General features: G+C 32.6%; 1 protein-coding gene across 2 annotated transcripts in view; it reads left to right on the forward strand.

Moving 5' to 3' along the window:
• The window catches only part of LOC131937740 (fibrillin-1), a 68,858-nt gene extending 46,121 nt beyond the window's left edge, over positions 1-22,737 (forward strand). For both annotated transcript variants that reach the window (XM_059295355.1, XM_059295356.1), the window contains 59 exons: positions 127-288; positions 648-770; positions 981-1,103; positions 1,315-1,440; positions 1,665-1,787; positions 2,123-2,248; positions 2,737-2,952; positions 3,060-3,185; positions 3,282-3,407; positions 5,119-5,241; positions 5,435-5,575; positions 5,747-5,800; positions 5,932-6,060; positions 6,170-6,316; positions 6,520-6,585; positions 7,025-7,150; positions 7,252-7,380; positions 7,576-7,701; positions 7,888-8,013; positions 8,194-8,316; positions 8,491-8,616; positions 8,749-8,880; positions 9,200-9,322; positions 9,581-9,703; positions 9,938-10,063; positions 10,351-10,476; positions 10,727-10,849; positions 11,433-11,606; positions 11,703-11,771; positions 11,966-12,091; positions 12,325-12,450; positions 12,704-12,871; positions 13,073-13,117; positions 13,245-13,370; positions 13,585-13,713; positions 13,956-14,081; positions 14,354-14,476; positions 14,726-14,851; positions 15,298-15,423; positions 15,538-15,663; positions 15,969-16,121; positions 16,272-16,322; positions 16,599-16,724; positions 16,961-17,080; positions 17,287-17,409; positions 17,735-17,854; positions 17,994-18,116; positions 18,206-18,355; positions 18,491-18,544; positions 18,657-18,782; positions 19,152-19,274; positions 19,532-19,651; positions 19,780-19,908; positions 20,133-20,246; positions 20,469-20,594; positions 20,737-20,842; positions 20,999-21,175; positions 21,308-21,443; positions 21,920-22,737. In XM_059295355.1, coding sequence (XP_059151338.1) covers positions 127-288; positions 648-770; positions 981-1,103; positions 1,315-1,440; positions 1,665-1,787; positions 2,123-2,248; positions 2,737-2,952; positions 3,060-3,185; positions 3,282-3,407; positions 5,119-5,241; positions 5,435-5,575; positions 5,747-5,800; positions 5,932-6,060; positions 6,170-6,316; positions 6,520-6,585; positions 7,025-7,150; positions 7,252-7,380; positions 7,576-7,701; positions 7,888-8,013; positions 8,194-8,316; positions 8,491-8,616; positions 8,749-8,880; positions 9,200-9,322; positions 9,581-9,703; positions 9,938-10,063; positions 10,351-10,476; positions 10,727-10,849; positions 11,433-11,606; positions 11,703-11,771; positions 11,966-12,091; positions 12,325-12,450; positions 12,704-12,871; positions 13,073-13,117; positions 13,245-13,370; positions 13,585-13,713; positions 13,956-14,081; positions 14,354-14,476; positions 14,726-14,851; positions 15,298-15,423; positions 15,538-15,663; positions 15,969-16,121; positions 16,272-16,322; positions 16,599-16,724; positions 16,961-17,080; positions 17,287-17,409; positions 17,735-17,854; positions 17,994-18,116; positions 18,206-18,355; positions 18,491-18,544; positions 18,657-18,782; positions 19,152-19,274; positions 19,532-19,651; positions 19,780-19,908; positions 20,133-20,246; positions 20,469-20,594; positions 20,737-20,842; positions 20,999-21,175; positions 21,308-21,443; positions 21,920-22,300 — 7,568 coding nt within the window. In that variant the 3' untranslated portion in view covers positions 22,301-22,737. The remainder of the gene's footprint in view (positions 1-126; positions 289-647; positions 771-980; positions 1,104-1,314; positions 1,441-1,664; positions 1,788-2,122; positions 2,249-2,736; positions 2,953-3,059; positions 3,186-3,281; positions 3,408-5,118; positions 5,242-5,434; positions 5,576-5,746; positions 5,801-5,931; positions 6,061-6,169; positions 6,317-6,519; positions 6,586-7,024; positions 7,151-7,251; positions 7,381-7,575; positions 7,702-7,887; positions 8,014-8,193; positions 8,317-8,490; positions 8,617-8,748; positions 8,881-9,199; positions 9,323-9,580; positions 9,704-9,937; positions 10,064-10,350; positions 10,477-10,726; positions 10,850-11,432; positions 11,607-11,702; positions 11,772-11,965; positions 12,092-12,324; positions 12,451-12,703; positions 12,872-13,072; positions 13,118-13,244; positions 13,371-13,584; positions 13,714-13,955; positions 14,082-14,353; positions 14,477-14,725; positions 14,852-15,297; positions 15,424-15,537; positions 15,664-15,968; positions 16,122-16,271; positions 16,323-16,598; positions 16,725-16,960; positions 17,081-17,286; positions 17,410-17,734; positions 17,855-17,993; positions 18,117-18,205; positions 18,356-18,490; positions 18,545-18,656; positions 18,783-19,151; positions 19,275-19,531; positions 19,652-19,779; positions 19,909-20,132; positions 20,247-20,468; positions 20,595-20,736; positions 20,843-20,998; positions 21,176-21,307; positions 21,444-21,919) is intronic.
• The last annotated feature ends 536 nt before the right edge of the window (positions 22,738-23,273 follow it).

Here is a 23,273-nt window from a genome sequence, read left to right on the forward strand (position 1 = left end):
GAAGCTTTAGCTAAAATTTTACTAACTTGCCATTTGATCTGAATGAATTATTTGAAACCCACTCACTCATTATTAAATTCATTTGTTACATTACCTACATTTTTTTATATTTAATAATTCCAACAGATGCTCACTCTCGTCTCTGTGATGCCACAAATGAATTTAAATATGACTATTGTCGAAATCTGGATAACCTGTGTGAAAATGGAAAATGCATCAGCTTGGAAGACACATTTAGATGTGAATGCAATCCTGGTTTTAAAAATGACTCTCAAGGCCATTGTGTTGGTAAGATATCAATAATTCTTTCAATAATATTATAATTAGAAAATGTAACTTAAGTTTAATTAACTAGAAATCTTTATGTAATTTATAGTTTAAATTTTAGCAAAAAATTAAAAGTATTTCAGGTTAAATTAAATATTAGATCCAGATCTATAGAGATATAATTATAATGGATTACTTACAAGAAAATGCTTTAGTTAAATTTTATCTGTTTTTTTATTTTTTGTTGGTTGAATTGCAGTTTTTGTTTCAACTGTAGTTGTTAAAAATTTACTGTACCACATTAAATTTTAATTAATTAAGCGTATGATTTTTTGATAAATGTTTTAAAATCATTTTGACATTTTACTTATATTCCACAGATATTGATGAATGTAGCCAGCCTGGAGTCTGTCGGAATGGACAATGTGTCAATACAAAAGGAGGCTTTGAATGCAAATGTAATCCTGGATTTGCTTTATCTAAAGATGGTACATACTGTACAGGTAAGATATTGATTTTTTAAAGTTTGGTTGCAATTTTTACTCTATTCCATCAAAAAAAAATTACATCTTTTGCAACCATACAGAATGATTTGCTTTATAGAAATTAGTAATATTAAATTCAGCTGAAGCTGAGTGTAATTTGTTGATGTATACTGTTTATTTCAAATATGTTTTCTTTCATTAATGCAAATATAAATGGGTTCATTATAGATATGAATGAATGTGAAACTGCTCAGATGTGCCCCAATGGCCGGTGTGTAAACATGGATGGATCCTATAAATGTGTTTGTAATCCAGGTTTTAGACAATCAGCCAATCAACAGATTTGTTTTGGTAAGAACATGATTGTTAAATGATTTTTGAGAAGTGTAAAAAGTTGTGTTTTTTTTTTATTTAGAAATATATCTATACTTTTATCTCTATCTGTAATGTCTAGAAATTATCAACAAAGTGACTTTTTTATTATTAGTGTATTGGCTTACAGTTTTGTATTCTTATAGTACCAGTTAACAAGTTAAACATAAATGTGTCATTGTAATTTCAGATATAAATGAATGCACCGAAAATGGCAGACTATGTTATAATGGTCAATGTGTCAATACAGATGGCAGTTATCGTTGCGAGTGTGATGAAGGCTTTCAGTTATCACCAGATGGGGCATTTTGTTTAGGTATACCGATAAAAAAATAATAATTTTGTTTTAAAATAATTTTTCGTTATTTTGTATAAAGTTTAAACGATTTTTTTTTTTAATAAAAAAGAAACACAAGTTTCCTTGAATAAGTATTTATTGTTTATTGACAATGGTCACTGATTTTAACTATGTATTAAAATATAACATATAAACATTTAGATTATGATGAATGTACATTAAAATATAACATACAATTTTAGATTATGATGAATGTAAGAGAACGGGCATGTGTACAAATGGCAGATGTCATAACATGATGGGAAGCTACAAATGTATTTGTAATCCTGGATTCCAGCTTGGACCCAATAATCAGGTTTGTTTAGGTATGTATTTAAAGAATGGACATCTTTTGTAATAGTTGGTCATCTAGCTCAGTTGTTGCCCTTTGTCACATCAATATAGAACTGGAATATATAATTTTAGCAGTGCTTAATATTTACTGTTTTAATATCCACTGTATGTGTAGGATTTAATTTACTAACTAGTACTAGTTTAATTATGGCACACTTTTAACATAAGTAAAAACTTGTAACAATTTAAGCAGTATTAGACTTTTGGTAGATGAAGTAATTTTGTATTAAGTATCTGTGTCTGTTTTAGAGTGTCTGGTTTTCACTGGTGCAGCATAATTTATTTCATTATTTATTTCTAAATATAGATATTAATGAATGCGAGGTAAACCCTAACATGTGCAGCCATGGAACTTGTATCAACAACCAAGGAAGTTTCCGATGTGACTGCCCGCAAGGATTTGTGTTGGGACCTGATGGCAGAACATGTCTGGGTAAGAAATAATTATTTAATTTAGAGAATCATTTTTATACATGATGTCACATACCTTGGGGGGGGGGGGGGGGGGGGGGGGAGAGCGAACAGACTTCTATGATGATGTAGCAAATTACAAAAAATATTTATTTTCATAAAGTTATTATTTATCATGATGTTTAATTTTGTGACATCATTTTTGGTATGATGGGGGGGGGGGGGGGGGGGAGTGAAGATCATACTTCTTCCTTTTATATGTGCGAACAGGGGGTATCAGAAGGAAATACCTTGCCAACTTGCTGTGCTGATGCTCACCTTTTAAGATGACCCTTTACCAGCTAAATAAAAAAATTATTTATAATTTATTTTATTAATAACTACTATTTCTACTTGGATTTATAGTTTTGGATAATATATTACCATAAGTAGGTTACATTTAGTCTGAAAATAAATTATCAACACATTATTTGAATAAATTGATGATATTTTTACCTGTAAATATTTCAGATGTGAGACGAGGTCTGTGCTATCCTGATGTTCAAGAGGGAAGGTGCATAAACCCTCTCTCTCGAATAGTATCCAAGTCTGGGTGTTGCTGCAGTCTCACCGCTCCTGGTCAAAAATATGCCTGGGGCCAGGCCTGTGAGCCTTGCCCTAGCATGGAAGACCCTCAGTACATTCAACTCTGTCCCAATGGACCAGGAAAAGACCATGATGGAAAAGGTGACTTTCATTGATCTTTTACCTTGGAATTCATTCTATTATAATCTTTTTGCATAACATAAAATCATTGCTGCTGTCATTGATTCATTTCATCTTCTTAACTCTAGATATTAATGAATGCCAGCAACATCCAGATATTTGCACCCATGGAGTATGTGAGAATCTTCAATTGGGCTACAGGTGTATATGTAATGCTGGCTTTAGAATTGATTCTTCTGGACTTAGATGTATAGGTATGACTGAATTTCATCAACTTAACTTAGGGAAATAAATCATTCATACACATGCATAATAAAATAGTATACCGCATGTAATTATTTTCTAATCAGACATCAATGAATGTGAAATGAACCCAATGTTGTGTGATGGTGGTCAGTGTAGAAACACACCTGGTAGCTACCAGTGTATTTGTCCAAGTGGATTTCAATTTAGTGCTAGAACAAGAATGTGTGAAGGTAAGAAGTCTGTTTTATTTATTTCGCTTTTCTAAATTATAAGTACGCAAAAAGAAAATGAGAGGTTTTAAACTAATATTCATGTGAAAATTAGCTAGCATTTTAAGCCAACAGACTAGTCATATTTAAGCAATAGTGTAAAAACATTTCAAAATAAATCTATATACTACTAAAAGTCAAGTTTGTTTACATGTTTGAATATTTATTTTTTTGTTTGTTTTTTTGTTTGGCTGATCGAGTATTGTGATATGTTCTACTCTATCTGGAGAGCTGTAAAATAGTATGTAGGTAGAGAATAATTTTTTAATGCAGACAGACTGTTAATCACAAATTTATTTAAAGACGTTAATTAATTTATTGATTTATTCATACGTATATTAACCACAATTTTTTAAAAAGATTTGAAAAGCCACTAGACTCGACGGAAACAGTGACGTCACATGATGTGTTTATTTTTTTACATCGATAATGGTGGTCTATCGAAGAAGATTGTGTTCCCATTCCAATGTTTAACGCGTTCTAAAGCTAATTTTCTGTCGGCTTTAACTTTAGCAATACGTCCGTTTGCTGTATTTATTACGTTCCAACACTTATATCAATTTTAAACTGTCTTTTTTCATTTAGTTTTACAATAAATTTCTCTAGATCTAAAGATCAGCTGTCGAAGGAAAGTTATGAATCTAGCCTAGATCTAGGTCACTAGACTCAATGTAAATTCTAGATCTAGACTTAATGTAAATTCTACATCTAGAATCTATTTCGAACCTTAATACATCTAGAATCTATTTCAGGCCTTAATTATTTTATATAAATCTTTGTTTGGCTAATTTAAGATAAAATTTAATTTGAAAGTTACTACTACTAGACTTAGATCTAGATCTATGCGCGTAAATCAAGTTGCATAAGGAGACTCAAAGTATAGTATAAAAATTCACTTGTGACGTCACGAGTAAATAGCTAAGTTGGTAGTGTAGCCGGCTCTCATGCGGGTGGCACAGGTTCTAGACCAATATGTCAATGATATTTTTTTTTTCAATTTTTTTGTTTTAGATGTGAATGATAAAATTGCCTATCTGAACTTGGAAGGATACAGGGCAGGTGAAGTAGAGTTCATCTGTTTCTTTGTCCTAAGCATATGAAAGGATAGTGTGGTCAGAGACATGCTCGGCTGGAATCGTTTTTTAAACAATAAAAACATGTTGTCTGAGACTTGGCGGGACACTGGGCAGGTGAAGTAGAGTTGAGTAGGTCACCTGTGACGTCAGTATATGAAAGGATAGTCCAAAATCGGTGTTTTCGGTGTTTTTAAAAGATAAAAAACATATTTTTGAATGTGGGGTCTGTTTTTTGTGACGATAAGTGACACTGCAGTAGCGTAGCGAGGAGGGGGGGGGGGGGTCGGGGGGGGGACATATGTTGGGGCGCCAAAATGGTTTGGAAAAATAAATTGAAAGGTTGAGGGGGGTTCAAATCGAAAGTTTGAGTGGGGGGGGGGGGGTGCACATCAAAAATTTGAGGGGGGGGGTTGCAAATCGAAATCTTGCGGGGGGGGGGGGGGGGTTCAAATCGAAAAGTTTGTCCCCAGGCGCCGGGAAGGGTCGCTATGCCTCTGAGTGACAGACGTGATGTTTTTTGATGGATGACCCCCGAAACCCACAGTTATCCAACGGATGACGGGTATTCTAGTATTGTATAAAATGCTCATTGACAGATTTAAATGAGTGTGAGGAAAAAAATCAGTGTATTGGTGGAGACTGTGTAAATACACAAGGCAGCTTTAAATGCAGGTGTGCACCTGGGAAAATACTTGATACTACTGAGCGGATTTGCATTGGTAAGTAACTAAACATATTTTTTCATTATAATTTGTTTGGATGTAAGAAAACAGCAATTTTGAATTTTTTTTCCAGAGCTATAAAGTTAAATTAAGTTACAAAGTTGCTTTCTAATATTGTTTTTATATGCTATAAGCTTCTTTTATAACATACTTAAGTAAATTTTAACATCCCTTCCTCTTTTTCATTCAGATAACCGGCAAGGAACATGCTGGCTAAATATTGTAAATGGCAACTGTGAGAATAACTTACCTGGACAACTCACACAGTCTGAATGCTGTGGGTCCATTGGCCAAGCTTGGGGAAGCCCATGTGCTCCGTGTCCTACACAATGTAAGTTTAGAATTTCAAAATGCTGCTCACACCTAAAATTAATCCTAATATTTCCTAATTCATTCAGCTAGGTCATTACAGAACACATTAACATTACAAAACATCCTATTTCAGTGGAAAGTTTTTATTTTTGGAAATTAAATATATGATTGTTGACTTTCTATTTTATAGCTGAGCTGCATTGTCCTAAAGGTTTTACATTCAAAAATGGAGTCAATTGTGTTGGTAAGCTTATCTTAGAATGATATCTGAGTTTTCTTCTAAATTTTCAATTCAGAAAAATGAATAAAAATGTCTTTGATGTAATCCAAAAAGGCGAATGCGATTATAAAGTTACTGATTACATTTTCTTTTAGATATTAATGAATGTGAGAGAATACCTAACATCTGCAAAGGAGGTGGTCAGTGTGTCAATACTGAAGGATCATTCACCTGCACTTGTCCACCAGGCCTTACCTTGGACAGCAGCAAATTGAGATGTGTTGGTCAGTTTTACTATTTTCTTGACTTCCACCATGGTGTTGATTCTATTTTTAAGAAATTATTACAATTTCTCTGTTGTGAAAATACATGTTTTAAAAAATAAAATTTCAGACCTTAGGAAAAGCAACTGTTACCAGGATTATTCAAGGATGTTTTGCTCAAAGCCATTCATGGGAAGTTTTACCAAAGTTGATTGCTGCTGCTCTATTGGGCAAGCTTGGGGTGACCCTTGTGCTGGGTGTCCCAGAGTTGGAACAGGTAAAGAGTATCTATTTAATATTTTAGGTGCTTTGATAAAAGAGGCCAAAAGTATTAAAAAAAAAAATTTTGTTACCTTTTATTAAATGTAATATCATTTCCAGCATTATTTTTTTTCAGTCAATAATTTGTTTAACTTGTAATTTTGTATCATAATTTTAACTGTTAAATCTGGATCTTATATGTGATTACTGTTTTTGCAGATGACTATAAAATATTGTGTGCTGAGGCTGATCCTGGGTCTGGACCTGGTTCAGAGATTATTAAAGGTATTTCTTTTAAATTTATGCGCGGGTTATTATTTTACACATTAGAATAACAAAGTGTCTACCTATTAGCATGCGGATAATAAAAATTACAAAATTCTCATATAAATTCAACAAACCTATGTAGGCCCTACTCATTTCAAATGTACATATCATTAGATGGAAAGGTCCTTTTCATCAAATGGATATCATATACAAATCATCACTTAAATTTAAAAGTCAAATTTTAATTTAAGAATTATGATACCAGCTGTAAATGATAAAAATTCCTTGAGACAGAGAGAATCTTTTATTTTATCTTGATATCACTTTCTATTTTCTTTTTATTTAAATATTAAAACTATGTTTTTTTTTCTAGGTATGAACACATTTTCTGTGTTTCCTTTACTATTTTCTCTTGTTATTGATGAATGTTTTATGTTCCCTGTTATATTCTCCTTAGACATCAATGAATGTACAATGTTCCCTGGCATGTGCGTCAATGGCCGCTGCAAAAACACTCCTGGCAGCTTTGAGTGTGAATGTTATCCAGGTTTTGCTAAAGACAGCTTTGGAACCAACTGCACTGGTAATGCTTTGTAACATTTTTCTGGTCTCATAATTCTGTAAAATTCTGTAATAGTTTTACAATGTATGAGATCCATTGTCAATATTTTTTTAAAATTGCAGACATTGATGAGTGTAGAATATCTATGGTGGATATTTGCACACCTGGACGCTGTGTAAATGAACCAGGAACTTTCCGTTGTGAGTGTAATGAAGGATACAAAGGAATTATGATGAACCAAATGTGTGTTGGTAAGCAACTGTTTTTTAATCTGCTTTTATAAAACCTGATAATTGAGGAAACTATCTGTATATTTGTAAGTTAATATTTAACATAACTTTATTTTTTTAGTTTTTATGAATTATGTACTAGTATTTTAAAAAACTTTTCCTAACCTTAATATAATAATAGCATCCAAGTTAGACAACTCAGATCTTTCTTTTTAGATATTGATGAATGTGAGGATAACAAATCACTCTGCCGTGGTGGAAGTTGTGTCAATACCCAAGGAAGTTATGAGTGTACATGCCCAGATGGCCATGAACTAGCACCTGATGGACAACTCTGTAAAGGTAGGCTTTTGTTTACAACTCTACTCTGAACCAGATCTAACACAATCTGTATGAGAAATCTTTTTTTCAAACAATACTTGCGTCCTTTCAGTCAGATTAAAAAAGTTTTTTTTTGGAGTTACATTTTTAGAACTATAAATACATGTTCTCATAAGAAAAAACTATCTGACACTCATTTGATTTTAGATATTGATGAATGCTCATCAAGCAGCAGCATTTGCTCAAATGGCCATTGTGAAAACTTTATGGGAGGCTACCAGTGTATCTGCAATCAAGGCTACATGCCTAATGATCTCAAATCTATGTGTATAGGTAAGCATTTTGTCAATTTAATAAAAAGAGATTTAAAACATCTATCAGCTGAATTTTAAAAATCTTTGTTAAAAATATACATCAAAGTTTATGAAAAGAAAAATAAAGTATCTTGTAAATTGTATGCAACTTTAATATTTACGATTAAGTTGTGATTACTTATGTTAAAAACATTTGTAGATAACAATGAATGTGAATTTGACAATGGCGCCTGCCAGTCTGTCTGTATAAACATGCCTGGAAGTTTCACCTGTTCCTGTGGCATGGGTTACCTTTTGCTCACTGATGGACGTACTTGTGTTGGTATGTATTTGAAATAGTACAATTAGAAGACATTTAGAAAAGTCAGGTGCTTTTTAAAATTAAATAACTTTATTTGAATGACATGATTATCTTACAGGTTTGATTTCTGTAAGTTGGTTAAATTAACATATTACTTTTAATGGTGTTTGACTATTTTTAAATTTTCCTCTCAAGATGTGGATGAGTGTAAAGAACAGCCAAATATCTGTGATGGTGGCCGCTGTGATAACTTACCTGGGTCCTACAGGTGTATCTGCCCACCTGGTCTTCTTGCTTCACCTGACCAGAAGAGATGCTTGGGTGAACACATTTTTTATCTACAGATTTATCTACCCAATCGAATGTTAAATCTTTCTAAATTTTCTAAATATTCCAAAATTATTTGCTCATTCTGGTTGCATTTTTAAAAATTCCTTTTAAAACTATTCTCAGATGTTGATGAATGTTTACAAAACAAGAATCTATGTCAGAATGGAGGGTGTCAGAATACTCATGGATCATTTGTCTGCAAGTGTGACATTGGATTTTCTGTTAAAACACAGATTAGAGCAACAGGATGTACAGGTATGTTACAAGGATTCCTTTCAAATGAACATCAGCTAAGTTTATTTCAGCTTTAAAATTATGGTTTAGTTTCTATTGGTTTAAAATTGTATTCTGAAGACTTTACAAAATTTATTTTTAAATTACATATATTTACTTTTATGTAATAAACAAATGCACTTTGCTAAGCTATTTTAAATACATTGATGATAGAACTTTGTTCTAATATATTAATGTTTCTTAGCCCTTTCTCTCTCAGGGACTAGTGAACAATTTTATTGAGGATTCAAGTATCAAACTTAGTTAAAGTAGTTAACAATATTGTATTTCATTGTAACAGATGATGATGAATGTGAAACTGGATCATCTGGCTGTGATGAAAATGCTCTTTGTATAAACACACAAGGATCATTTAAGTGTGACTGTAAGCCTGGCTATTCTGGAGATGGGCTCACATGTAGAGGTAATTCAAGATTTTTTAAATTATATCAGTTTTTTAGAAGTGGGCTTACATGTAGTGGTAATATGATATGTTAGTTCTTTTTAGAGAGGGGCTTACATGTAGAGGTAATTTATATGGTGTTGATTAATATTATATTATTTTTAGAGTTGTCTTATGGGTTTATACTTTAAGGTTTAAGTGTTTGGTTGCCAAAAAACTATATAAGCTAGTGGAAGGGTCTACTTGTAAATGTTTATAATTTGAGCATGTTATTCTCAGACATTAATGAATGTGTCAGAGACAATGGTGGTTGCCATAGGGATGCTGCCTGTATTAACACAGCAGGAAGTTTCAGGTGTATTTGTGATGAAGGATTCACTGGAAATGGTTTGGAATGTCAAGGTCAGAGTTCTTTTTTTTTTAAATTGTAGATTACTTCATTACATAAATAAAATATTACTGACGATTGAAGTTAACTTTGTTACACTTTTACTGACTATAGAAGAAGATAACCATGTTACACTAAAACTGACTATAGAATATGTTTTCTATCTTACACTTCTTCTATAGTTCCGACTGTCATTTGTTTCGCAACACAATAAAAGACTATTACCTCTATCTGCCATTTATTTACAGATGTGGATGAGTGTATCTTGGACCCAGGTCTCTGTGAAAATGGCCAATGTTTCAACTTCGCTGGAGGATACAGATGTGAATGTGATATGGGTCTTGCACCCACTGAAGATGAAAGAGCATGTGTTGGTACGTTTATATAAAATAGTAGTACTCTTTTATAATTGTAAATTAGTTATGCTTTCTTTAGTTGTCTTTGAAGTTTGCACCACTCTGTTTTGTAATTTAATTTAAATGCCAAATTATTTTAATCAAAACTATTTCCTATATATTTTCAATTTTAAAAAAAATGTATTTTGAAACAAAAATCAACTATATGCTGATTTAATTTTTTTTATGATAGGTACAATTTATGCATAAACACATTAATAAGTTCAGATTTTCTTTACGTTATAAAATAAACTTAATTTTTTTAGATATTGATGAGTGTGCCTCATTTCCCAACTTGTGCGTCCAAGGGAAGTGTGAAAATGTATTTGGTATGTTCAGATGTAACTGTAACCTTGGCTACAAACTGGACACATCTGGAGGAAACTGTACTGGTACTTGCTGGTTTTTTATTCAACTGCTTGTAAAATAGTGATGCCTTTTTACTTATCTCTTATGTTACTTAATGTAATTTATAGAATTAGCTAGTTTACTAATAGGAAAAATAGATTAGCAAAATCTTGCTTGTTGTAGTTGCCATCACTTCAGCATTAAATTCTAATGGTCTTAATTGTCTGTAGATTCTTTTTCTCAACAGGATGTGTTTTATTTGTAGCTAATAATAAAATTATTTTACTTAATTAGATATTGATGAGTGTGAGAACCCAGATAACTGCCAGTATGGAATTTGCATCAACCAACAGGGCAGCTATATTTGTCAGTGTCCACCTAACTTTGAGAGTAATCCAACTGGAACAGGATGTGTAGGTAAGATTAAAAAATGGCCACAAAATCTTTCTTTTGATTTACTTTTAAGAGTAAGGTCTTTAAGTAGTCATTCAAAAATTTATTGTTGGTGTGAAAAATTTTCAGCTTTTTTTTTTATAGTTGGAATAGGCCTATATAGATTTATTATTTTACTTGATTTACTAACTTTGGTAATTCTTGCAATTACTAAACTCTATTTAAGAATAGCATGTTACAGACTAATGAATTTAATTTATAAAAAATGTGATAGTATCGAAAGTGATTGTAAAAAATTTAATTTTTAAAACTGCACACAAAAATGTGCTTGTTTCCCCTTAAAACTTTTAACTGGAAATATTTAGTTTAGACCACATTTATAATTGGTTGAAAAGTGTGTATGAAATATTCATTGAACAGTGGGGAAATTTTAGAAAGTTTTTTAATGATTTACTCATCTATCTTTTAAAAATGTAATAAGGTAATGTGCCATTTCCTACAATTACTTATATTGACATGTAGGGCCATAACTCGATTTTATTTATAGTAACTTTACAAAAAGCAAAAATAATTTGTGATTGTAAACAAAATTTCTGATGCTGTTTAGATAAGCGTGTTGGCAACTGTTACATGGACGTTCCATCCTACTCCACTGGTCGACCTGGTATCTGTAATGACAAGATTGCTCAAGATGTATCCAGGGCTACTTGCTGCTGCACTGTAGGCAAAGGCTGGGGAGAAATACAAGGCTTCTGTGACCCTTGTCCCAAAAATGGTTCAGGTGAGATCATTGATTGCTTTTATTTTAGATTCAGTTTTCCAAATATTGCAACAAAGAATTTTTTTTATTTTAAATTATTTTAAAATGTGTCTCCAGCTGAAGCTGCTGCCCTATGTCCTGGAGGTCCAGGGTTCAAGCCCAATTCAGTCACACTTGTCTTAGAAGGTAAAAACATTTCTAACAAACCATTTTTCAAGCTTTATTTACCTTGTCTGCTCTTATGCTTCAAAAGTGAGATAAAAATGTTTGAAATTGTAAGTGTATTATGAGTTTTCTCTTGTAATATTCTAAATTTTGTTAATTGATGGATTTTTAATTTAGTATGCTTATTTTGGATTTTTTTTATAACTACCTTATAGACATAGATGAATGTACAGAAATTGAAGGACTTTGTGAAGGAGGAGAGTGTCAAAACACATTTGGCTCTTATGTGTGCACTTGTCGCACTGGCTTTAGGCTTGACCAGCAGAGGAAGAGATGTGTTGGTAAGTAGTCGACCTGCTGTTGCAGGGTATTTAATCTGACTCATTATTTTATATAAGTTTACAAGTGTTTTAATCTGACTGATTATATTAGTTTACAAGTGTTTTAATTTGACTGATTATATTAGTTTACCTAGATTAGAAATATTTAATTTACCCTAGATGGAGGTATCCTAAAATCAAGTAAGGTTTTTAATGTTATAAAAGTTGATGTACTCTTGTTTCTTTTATTTTAGACATCAATGAATGTCTAGAATCTTCAAACAGATGTGGTGTAGGTCGTTGTGTCAACACTGAGGGAAGCTTCCAGTGTGTTTGTCCAGATGGCTACATCCTGATGGAAGATGGAGAAACTTGCATGGGTACATATAACATTTTTATTCAAGTGTTGTTGTTTTTTTCTTTTATTGCTCTATATTCACTTGACTATCTGGCTGGTGTAACACTATTTTAAGCTTGTACTTCTTTTACTTAAATGTAATAGATCTCAACTACTTATGTGTACTAGATTTAGATGATCTCAAATAATCATGTGTTACAGATTTTGATGATTTCAACTACTAATGTGTAATAAATTTAGATTATTTTGTATATGAAAAAGGTATTCTGTTACAGATATGAGGAAAGCAAATTGCTACAGAGAATACAGAAATGCAACAGGGCGTTTTAGAGACATTGTCTGTACCAGCCCATTGTCTGCTCTTCAGACAAGGTTTCAGTGTTGCTGTTTGTTTGGAGCTGCCTGGGGAGAACCATGTTCTGCCTGTCCTGCTAAGGGATCAAGTAATAGCTCTCTTAGAACTAATTTTATAATACCATGCTTTGCTTTTTATAAATCTGCCCAAGATTTTGCATGTGCGTAATATTATATGTATTAATGTTGATTGTTTTAGTGACTATTTATTAAGGTTCTTATTAGCACTATGAATATGAATTTACACATTATTTTTGTGTATTTATTATTTTGAATCTGCCTATTCACAGCTGAATTCAAGTCACTTTGTGAGGAGGGTCCAATTAAAATTACTGGTGAGGCATTTTCTTGTTATTTTCTAAGTTATCAAAATGTTCGCTTATATTCAAAAGAAATTTTTAATTGAAAAAAAAAACATTTTCACAGTTAAATGTATTCACTGCTTTTGTATTTTTGCATCAGATATCAATGAATGTGAAGTGAACCCTGACCTCTGCCAAAATGGCAGGTGCATTGATTTACCATACAGTTTCCGTTGTGAATGTAATAGGGGCTATGTTTATGATGGCATACGACAAATCTGTGAAGGTACGATCATTTAAGTCATTTTGTTTACATTTTCAAACTAGTCATTTTAGGACAACCAAGAATGGTTTCTGTTTTATATCATGAGTTATATCCCCTTAAATGCAATATTTGCAGACTATAGGTGTAAATTAGTTCAATTTCATCAATACCATTTTTAAAAAGGAGTTTTAGAAATTTTCTCATATGCGTAGGTCTGATTATTTTTTAAATATAGATGACAATGAATGTGCACGTGAGATAAATCCTTGTATTGGCAACTCACAATGTACCAACACACCTGGCAGTTATAAGTGTGGATGTCCTGATGGATATAGACTTCGTCCTGATGGAAGGAGATGTTCAGGTACATTTTATTTCTACTAGATTTCCATTCTATTTCTTTTGATTATCTATTTATGTCAAATGGCCATTACTCTAATAGATTAGTCTTTACATAGAAGCTTAAATGAAACACATTTCTTTTCACTCATTCTGTGCACAGCTTTGAAAATAATGTTAATTAGTCTTTTATAAAAATATTAAGATACCTAAAAACATAGAACTATACTTTTATATGAATTTTCAAGTTCTCATTAATGTTTGCAGATATTAATGAATGTGAAGAGCTTCCAGGGGCCTGTAGTAATGGCCGTTGCAGGAATTTAGAGGGTAGCTATAGCTGTACATGTAACACAGGCTTCAGACTTTCTCCAAACAAAGAAGTTTGTATTGGTAAGTTCTTGTTGATTGGTTATATAACCTCCAAACCTTCAGTTTCAGGTTCCTTCTAGCTACTGCATCTCAATTTATCTGACTGACAATACCTTCAAAATATATTTTTTAATACAAGTTTAACTGTGATAAAATAATTTTTTTTAAACATTGTGTGTGTTTTATATGACTGTTAGGAGTTAACCTATCTAGTTTGTGAAATGTGAATATTATACCTTAATATTAGGTCCCCTATGTTGTATGAAATAATAAAAGTTCACTTTTCTATCTAGACATTGATGAATGCGAGGTAAGACCTGGTCTGTGTAGGAATGGCACATGTTTCAATACAGAAGGCAGCTTTAGGTGTCACTGTAATTCTGGCTTCACACTGACACAGAGTGGAGAATGCAAAGGTAAAAAGGAAGTGTTTTCTTCATGTAGCTTACTTTCTTAAGTGCAGTAATGGGCGTCCAGTTTAGCACCATTCCTGGTTGCCTCAAGGAAAAAAAAAATAGGGAAGGCCAAGGGAGACATGGACAAAAGTGGAGGGAGCTTTTTGTGGCGGCCCTGTGTGTCTTGGGCACAAAGGGAAAAGATAATGAGCTTGCTTTCTTAGCAAATGTCTATTTTTATACATGTATAGCCTCCCTGTATGGTTTCAGATATTGATGAGTGTGTTGCCATGATTGGAATCTGCACAAATGGTAGATGTATAAATACACAGGGAAGCTTCACTTGCCAGTGTCCAGTTGGTTACACACTTTCCTCAGATAAACAACACTGTAGAGGTAAGGACTGGAGATATTTTTAAACACATTCTTTATAAAGATATTGTTATTGATAGATTTATAACCAAGTATTTATTATTTTAAGTTATTTATTGTCTGTAGGAGAACATGCTTTTTCCAAGTAGTTTTGTTCGGGTCATCAAACCATTAGCAACTTGTGTCAAGATAAGTTGAAACTTGTGGAAAAAATAGTTGCCATTTTAAAGATGGTTGGTAGAGCTGATGACGTATAGTTCACCTGTTTCTGTGACATCAGCATATAGATGGAAAGTGTGAAAAAAATCTGATAACTAGAAGACACCCTTACGGAAAATAAGAAGGGCACATGATATTTTTACATATTGACATGTGGGGGGGGGGGGGGTAGTTATTTATTTTGTTACTATACCCAGACTAAATCAAAACATAAAAGTAAGATACACATGCATTGCTATTATTCATTTCAGATGTTGATGAATGCTCAGAAATGGATTCCATGTGTATGAAAGGCACCTGTCAGAATATGGACGGAGCTTTCATTTGCTCATGTCCAAAAGGTTTTGAACTTGCACCTGATAAAAAAACTTGCATAGGTATGTTTCAGTTTATAAAATCTTAGATCACATAACATAACTTATAATGTCTTTAATTAAAATCAATAAAGTCACTTTATTTTTAATTGAAAGTTTGATTTTTAATTTCCATAGATATCAATGAGTGTCAGACAATGACTGATGCTTGCTTTGGCGGTAGATGTGAGAATACAGAAGGAGGCTTCAGATGTATTTGTCCACCTGGCTTTAAAGTAACCCGAGATGGAATGGGTTGTGTAGGTAAGAAAAAACCACATTATTTATATACCCTATAGTACTTAAACAATTTATATTCAGTGATAAAATAATGTCTAAAATTAAAACATGCACATAAATGTCCTAGTAGAACTGACATGCAAGCTGTTGGTCTAGTATAGTACATTGCTACTTTGATACATGTAAAATTTGTGTTAACATTTGTACTGAAATTATGTAGGTGTTGTTGGCTTTTTTTTTTGGGGCTATGAATATTCCATATTACTTTTATGTTATGTTTCTAGAAAGTGTGATATTAAACAATAAAGAGTGTGTCTGATTTTACCTAGATACAAGGTCAGGGAACTGCTATGATGGATTTGAGTTTGAGAGATGTGTTCTACCACGACCTGGAACTTTAAGTAAACCAGAATGTTGTTGTTCTGAAGGGGTTGCTTGGGGAGTCTCTGGTCAGTGTACACAGTGTCCATTACCAGGAGAAGGTAATTTTCTTTTTACATTCAAATTCAAGTAAAAATACATAACCTGTTTAAATCACTTGTTAATCCCATACTGTATCAAATGAAATATTGTAAACTAATGCACATGTGAATTGCTTCTCACAACTTATTCTTTTTTATTTATTTTGATAGTTGAGTTTGAAAGAATTTGCCCTGATGGTATTGGATATACTGAAAAAGGAGGTAAGTTAATCATGCTTAGAGGTCCAGAAAAAAAAAACTTGCCACAAAATACTCAGATTTTACACTGAAACGTTTAAGGCATACCATAGTTTAAAATATACATTATTTTTCTTTACACTACCATTTTGGGTACAGAAGCCATTTCTCCCAAATCCTCAAAACAGCAGGACTACAAACTCATTGCTTACAAACTTCATTAAATTTAAATAGTAAAAGCTTAGTTTTAAACACAAAGTACAAATTGTGACTATGTACCATTTTCCTTGTTATTTTAAGATATCAATGAATGCACTGCAAAACCTGGTATCTGCAAGAATGGTATCTGTATCAACACTGATGGATCTTTCCGCTGCGAATGTAGGCCAGGATTTGTTTTAGATGCCACTGGAGTAAATTGTGTTGGTCAGTGACTTGTTTTACATTTTGTTCATTATAAAATTTATGATTAATTGAAAAAAATTCTGTAATTGGTTTTTTTTTAAATGCTGTTTTTTTTTTTTACCAAACCTCTGATTATTTTAACTTGCTCTGTCGGTTAGAAGTTACTGCACTAAAATGTTATTTATTCAAATAAAGAATTGGTGTTTTAATATTTTAACTTTATTATATAGCTAAATACATATGTTTTAATATTCCAGACAAAGACGAGTGCCAAGAGAAAGATGTTTGTGGCAATGGAACATGTACAAACACAGTGGGCAGCTTTGAGTGTACTTGTAATGTAGGCTTTGAAGCAGGACCACATGAAAAATGTGTTGGTATGTCAAACTGCTTTATTAGGCGTCTTAAATTTCACTTCAACTATTTGAAGGAATTACATAAATTATTTTTTCTGGGTTGTTTTTTTACATTCATTTCATTTAATGAACTATTATTATTATCCATAGATATATTTGTGCTAGCTGTCTAAATTTAAAAGATGTTCTTACAAAGGTAATTTATATTTGACCTTATTTCTGATCAGATATCAATGAATGCAACACTGTGCTAAATCAGTGTGCCTTCCGCTGTGCCAACATACCAGGTTCTTTTAGATGTGTGTGTCCTATGGGATACAAAGTGGCTGCTGATGAGATCCACTGCGAAGGTAATCACTTATTCACTGATAGTAAAAAATGTTAACTAAAAAAATTCTAATATATAATTAAAATTACAAGTCATTTATGATTTTAGTCAATACTTTAATTACAATTTTAAAAGTGTACATCTTTAACTGTTCATTATGATATATGTTGCTCTTTAATGTATAAGTTCTGAGTTCTTGTTGTGTCTTACTGGGTTAAGATCTGTTGCCAAGATGTCAGGTGAAACAAGACATGAGTTGAGCTCTCCTTGACTCAGTTATAGAGCTTATTTTATTGGAACATTGGTTTTCAAAGTGGTTAATTCTCAACAATTATTTTTATTCACAGATGTTGATGAATGCACGACTCCTGTCAACAAGTGCAAATATGCCTGTAAAAATACTGTTGGATCCTTTTTATGTGTCTGCCCTGAAGGTTTCACACAGATTGGACAAGATGAATGTAGAGGTCAGAATTTTATGCTGTAGCTTATTCTCAAACAGTAATGTACTATGTAGTTCAGTGTGCTGCTCAGAAAAATATAGACCCATTTAGTTTGTACATTTTACTGTAAAGCATCTAGAACTAGTATTTTATTTTTCAACAGATGTTGATGAATGTCGACAACCTGGAGTGTGTGAGAATGGCAGGTGCTACAACACACAAGGTGGATATAGATGTGACTGTAACACAGGCTTTGAAAGAACTGATGATGGCAAAGCTTGTTATGGTAAGCTTACCTGTCTTTGCTTATGATATGTATGAAGAGAATATTGTTGTATTGTTTGCCCTTTCCAAAAAATCTGTTTACTTTTTTAGATAGAAGAGAAGACTTCTGCTACCTGGAATTACAGGGTGGAAGATGTTTGCGTACACCAGATCTAGCCAGACTTACAAAAACTGCATGCTGCTGTTCTCTTGCTGTAGCCTGGGGACGCTCATGTGAACGATGCCCAGCTCGTAATTCTGGTAAGTTTAGTTCATGAGTGCCATACGCTAGCAATCTAACCTATATCTTTATGTTATTCTTTAAGTGTTCTACTATTTTTGTGTGCGTTGTACTAATTTGAGATCAGTTTAACATAAATTTATTTAAATTTTCAGTGGCTTTTAACAAATTGTGTCCCCATGGCCCTGGATTAGATAAAGATGGAAAAGGTTTGTACATAGCTTGTTACTTCATGAGGAATGTTTTTAGAAGTTGGTTTAGATTTAAGTACTAGTTTAATTTTTATAAATCAAATTATGCCTTTTTTATTTCCTTTCTAAGACATTGATGAATGCTCAAGCATGCCAGGCGCCTGCAAAAATGGCAGGTGTCTGAACACAATGGGCTCCTACAGGTGTGTGTGTGACAAGGGATACAAGACTGATGTCTCTGGCAAGAAGTGCATAGGTAAGTCTGCTCCATGCCACCATGCTGCTAACACCAATCATGGACTGTTTACAACACATTATTTTCTCTCAGAAATGTTTTAATCTATTCATAATAAAAATATTTTCGTTTAATTATACTTTTTTAAAAATTTTACTTTCTTCTAATTATGTAAAAAGCCAATAATGTTAATAAACATTACATTTGATTGTTTCCAAGATGGGAAATATATTTAGTGTTTTACAAATTTTTTACAGATTTGTATAAATGTTCAGATATTGTGAGTTCAAAAGTCAAACAGTATAGACCTATACACCAAGATGGTACCTGTATTATTATGCTCTATATTGTAATCTATAGTATCTTTAAAAAATCTGAATGTTTCACTAGATATAAATGAGTGCAGACAAGATCCCAAACCCTGTGAGTTCACCTGCTCCAACACTGAGGGAAGTTTTGTGTGTGGTTGTCCTCCAGGCTATGTTCTCAACATGGATGGTCTGACTTGCAGAGGTTTGTTGACTTTTATCTCTGTTTTATATTATGAACTGTATTCACTTCATCTAAATCTATGATACAAGTTCAAAACTTTTTTATTTTTATGTCTTTATTTTAATTAATGGTTATACTTTTTAAAATATTATTTAATGGTAATCAACTTTTTTACTACAAGATAACTAGATATCAGGTAAACCATCTAGCAGGATACAATTATATATTTAGTTATGTTTGGTCTGCTAACACAATAGTTGTTGTTTCTATTGAGACAGATCTGGACGAGTGTACAACAATGAGACATGACTGTTCTGGTACTTGTGTCAACACACCTGGCAGCTATACCTGTGAATGTGAACCAGGCTATCGCAAGACAAGAAATAATGGATGTGAAGGTACAGGCCAGCTTCTGTACAGTATAAATATATCATCTGATTGGTTTACTTAACACACTTCCATTTTATCATGACGGTTGACCTTACTACACTATTAATACAAACTCTTCACATACTTTCTAATTTAGATATTGATGAATGTGCTGAGAACACACATACATGTGGACCTATTGGCCAGTGTCAGAATACAAGGGGAAGTTATCAGTGTATTTGTCCCAAAGGTTACAGGAGAGATGAAAGTGGCAAGAGATGCATTGGTAAAATAAAATTCTATTATTTTCTTTAAATTTTAATTGTTTCATTAACAGTTGATTTAGTTTTTACAATTTTATATATATAGGATATGTTTTATGTACAATAGTAATAAGTTTAACAATGTATATCAATACATTGTCCAGAATTGTTCTCAGATAGTAAATGTGAAGACGTGACAATGTCCTTAAAATTTATTGCAATAATTGAATGTCTATAATTTGTCCAGATATTGATGAGTGCACGGACGGTAAATGTGATGGAGAATGTGACAATGTCCCTGGCAGCTTTAGATGTGAATGTCCTCCTGGATACACTCAGCGACCTGGTGGACAATGTGTTGGTGAGAACTTTTATTTCTGTGTTTTTCATTGTTAAAGGAATTAATAATTGCTTGCTCTACAGTTTAAAACTCTATTGTTATTGTTTCTTTGGTGTGTAATTAAATAATTTTATATTATGACTTATTGTTAAATTTTTTTATTTTACTAAAAAATACTATTTTAATCAACACATGAATTAAACAAAAACTTTTAAAAAGTTTTAAAATTTTTTTTTTTTTTAGATGAGAATGAATGTAACACTGATTATGTTTGTGGGTACCTGGCTCTTTGTGTGAACCTACCTGGCAGCTTTGACTGTCAGTGTTCATCAGGGAGGGACTTTGACATGAATTCTCTTAATTGTGTTGGTAAGTATATTATTAATTTTAAATCAAGTTTATCTGATAATGTACTTAGATATTTTTAATGTAAATATTTAAAAAAAAAAAAACACAGATAATATTAATGTACTGATATCTTCTGGTTGAGAAAGAATGTTTTCTCTCTTAGATGGTAATGCATGTGGAGGCCACCCCTGCCTATTTGGCTGTACACCTTCCCAAGGAGGGAACTATGTATGTGGTTGTCCACCTGGATATGAACCAATGGGTCAAGGGTATGACAAACTTATTTTATACCATATTGTAAATGTGGTACATTGAAAATAAATAAGAATAATATTTTTATTCTCATATATAGAAAAATATTTTACCTTCCTCCTATACATTGTCAAATGTTTCTACAAGCCACTAACCTACCTGTGTTTTAACAGCCACTGTATCAGCACAGCTTCCTCAGCAAGCACCAAATACCCACCTGGTGTCCAACTGCCCCATGAGAATACACCTAGTACTGGGGGTAAACTGCCACCAGGTGAGGGATGCTACCAGTGTGACCATGACTTCGGGGAGATCCCATTGTCTCGCAGAACCAGAAGAAGCACGTCCAGGTAAAATAAAAGTTTCTAATTCTAAATTGTTGCACTTAGTTCCTCTGGCATTGGTTTGATATTAATTTAGTTTTACACAAACATTTAATCAACACTTTCTATGTTTGTTGTAAAATTATTTCCCTGTTCCAGACTAACAAGAGAGGCCAAGAGTCTAGATGAATTAATTGAATACTACTCTGATTCAAATGGCATTGTGAAAGATATTGCAGCAGGTGAAGGGATCAAGAAAAAGAAAAGTGTTCCACATAAACTTAAACACAAAAAGGTAAACAAAACATTTGACTTGTGTCTTCAAAAAAAAATAATTTTCTTGCTTTTTTTATTGATGAAAAGTATTAAACAGCAGTATTTGCTAATTAGTATAAGTACCATTAAAACAATTGATCTGATAAATTATAAAGGTTTTTTATTAACATTTAAGGCATCAAGCACCAAACTTAGCTTGATTTCCCTTGGTGTCTTCAATTTTTAAAAATATTCTTCCCCCCCCCCCTCCCTCTACATTAAGATCTTATTAACCTAATACAGTTATCATTTGAATTAACTAAAACACATGACTATTCTTATTTGAAAAATATTTAAATTATATCCTAAGTAAAACGAAGGTGATATTTTAAGGACCATATTTACAACAATCTTTTCTCTTTAATAGCTTCCATGCTGTTGTTTCTCTTTTAGTCATTCTGTATAAACGATTGTTTTTCTATGCTCAAATGTTTTCTATCACCTGTTTGTCTCCAGCTTGAGCAGAATGATGTGATCAACTCCACCTTATCAAACAACTTGATTGGCACCAACACCTCAGACACTGTTATCATGTATATACTCACAAACCAGACCAAACCCCGTACAAAACTTGTCAAAGTCATCCCAGCTCTTTCAGTACTACGTCATAACGTTCGCTACAGAATCAAATCAGGGAACAAGGAAGGCTACTTTTCTATGCACAAGAAAAAAGGAGTCAGCTCCCTTTATTTCACCAAGCACATCACTGAGCCAAAGATTTTCCATCTAGAGATAGAATGTAGACCTGTAGAGAGTGAAGAGAAGCTAGGAGATAAAGTCATCCACTTAGAGCCCTATGTGCTCCACTTAGCAATCCATGTGGTGGACAAGCAATGATAACAATTTGTTATGGGAGAATGTCTGGTGTTGTCGTGTAAGCTGTTTTTGTCCAGGTTTTTATTTTTATGCATTTTACATACTTTTGTGATATTAAGCTTATTTCATGACACCCATTATCAGTTCAGCATTTTTAAACCAGTTGATTTTTAAAACTATCCACCACCACAGAACTGGAAAAAGTTTAACATGAAATAATTTTTATCATGAAACCCATAGTCAGTTCTTAGTATAAGACAGTTGGTTTTAAAAAGCCATACTCTGACTCTGTAATGGGATTGTCATGAAATAATTTGAATCTTGTGTACTTGTTAGACTGTGCTTTGCTGCATGTGTTGGGTAAGGTTTGGACCACATAGGAATGTTTGTGTTTTGTCTTGTTTTTTGAAGCAAAGAAAGTGCCAGATAAATATTTCTTGTATGGTCTTCTGTTTTAATTTCAGTACATTAGTAGACCTATACAAAGCTTTGCACATATATAAATTAGAGACCATTGAACTTTAAAGAAATACTTTTATTTAATAATATTTTTAACTTACATTTTAATACTCTCACTGAAATGTATAAAATTGCAAGTAATTAAAACATAGTCTTATAATTTTTCAACAGAGGAAATAATTCAATTTGTAATCACAAGTTTCCAAGATAAAATTATATAATTTTCCTTGAAAAAAACAAAAAAATTTTTATGTATTATGTCAGTGATGTATTTGACTCTAATAATGCAACTGGAAAAAGCGTAGTGTTGCAATTTTTACCTTGGTGTCACCCAGTGCGGCCTGCACCCCCACCCTTGGCCTGTGCCACTGCTGGCTACTTGTATTGATTTTCCATGTATTACACCTGTCCATGATGTTTTATAGCAACTTAGTATACAATATAATACTCTGTATTTGTATGGAATGAAAGAAGAAAGTTAAGGGAAAAGATTTTTTAACAAAGCCACCATCAAACTTTATATTTTCCTATATCA

The sequence above is a fragment of the Physella acuta genome, unplaced genomic scaffold (genome assembly GCF_028476545.2).
Source record: "Physella acuta isolate Inbredline_101_S28 unplaced genomic scaffold, ASM2847654v3 ptg000220l, whole genome shotgun sequence".
Taxonomy (NCBI): domain Eukaryota; kingdom Metazoa; phylum Mollusca; class Gastropoda; family Physidae; genus Physella; species Physella acuta.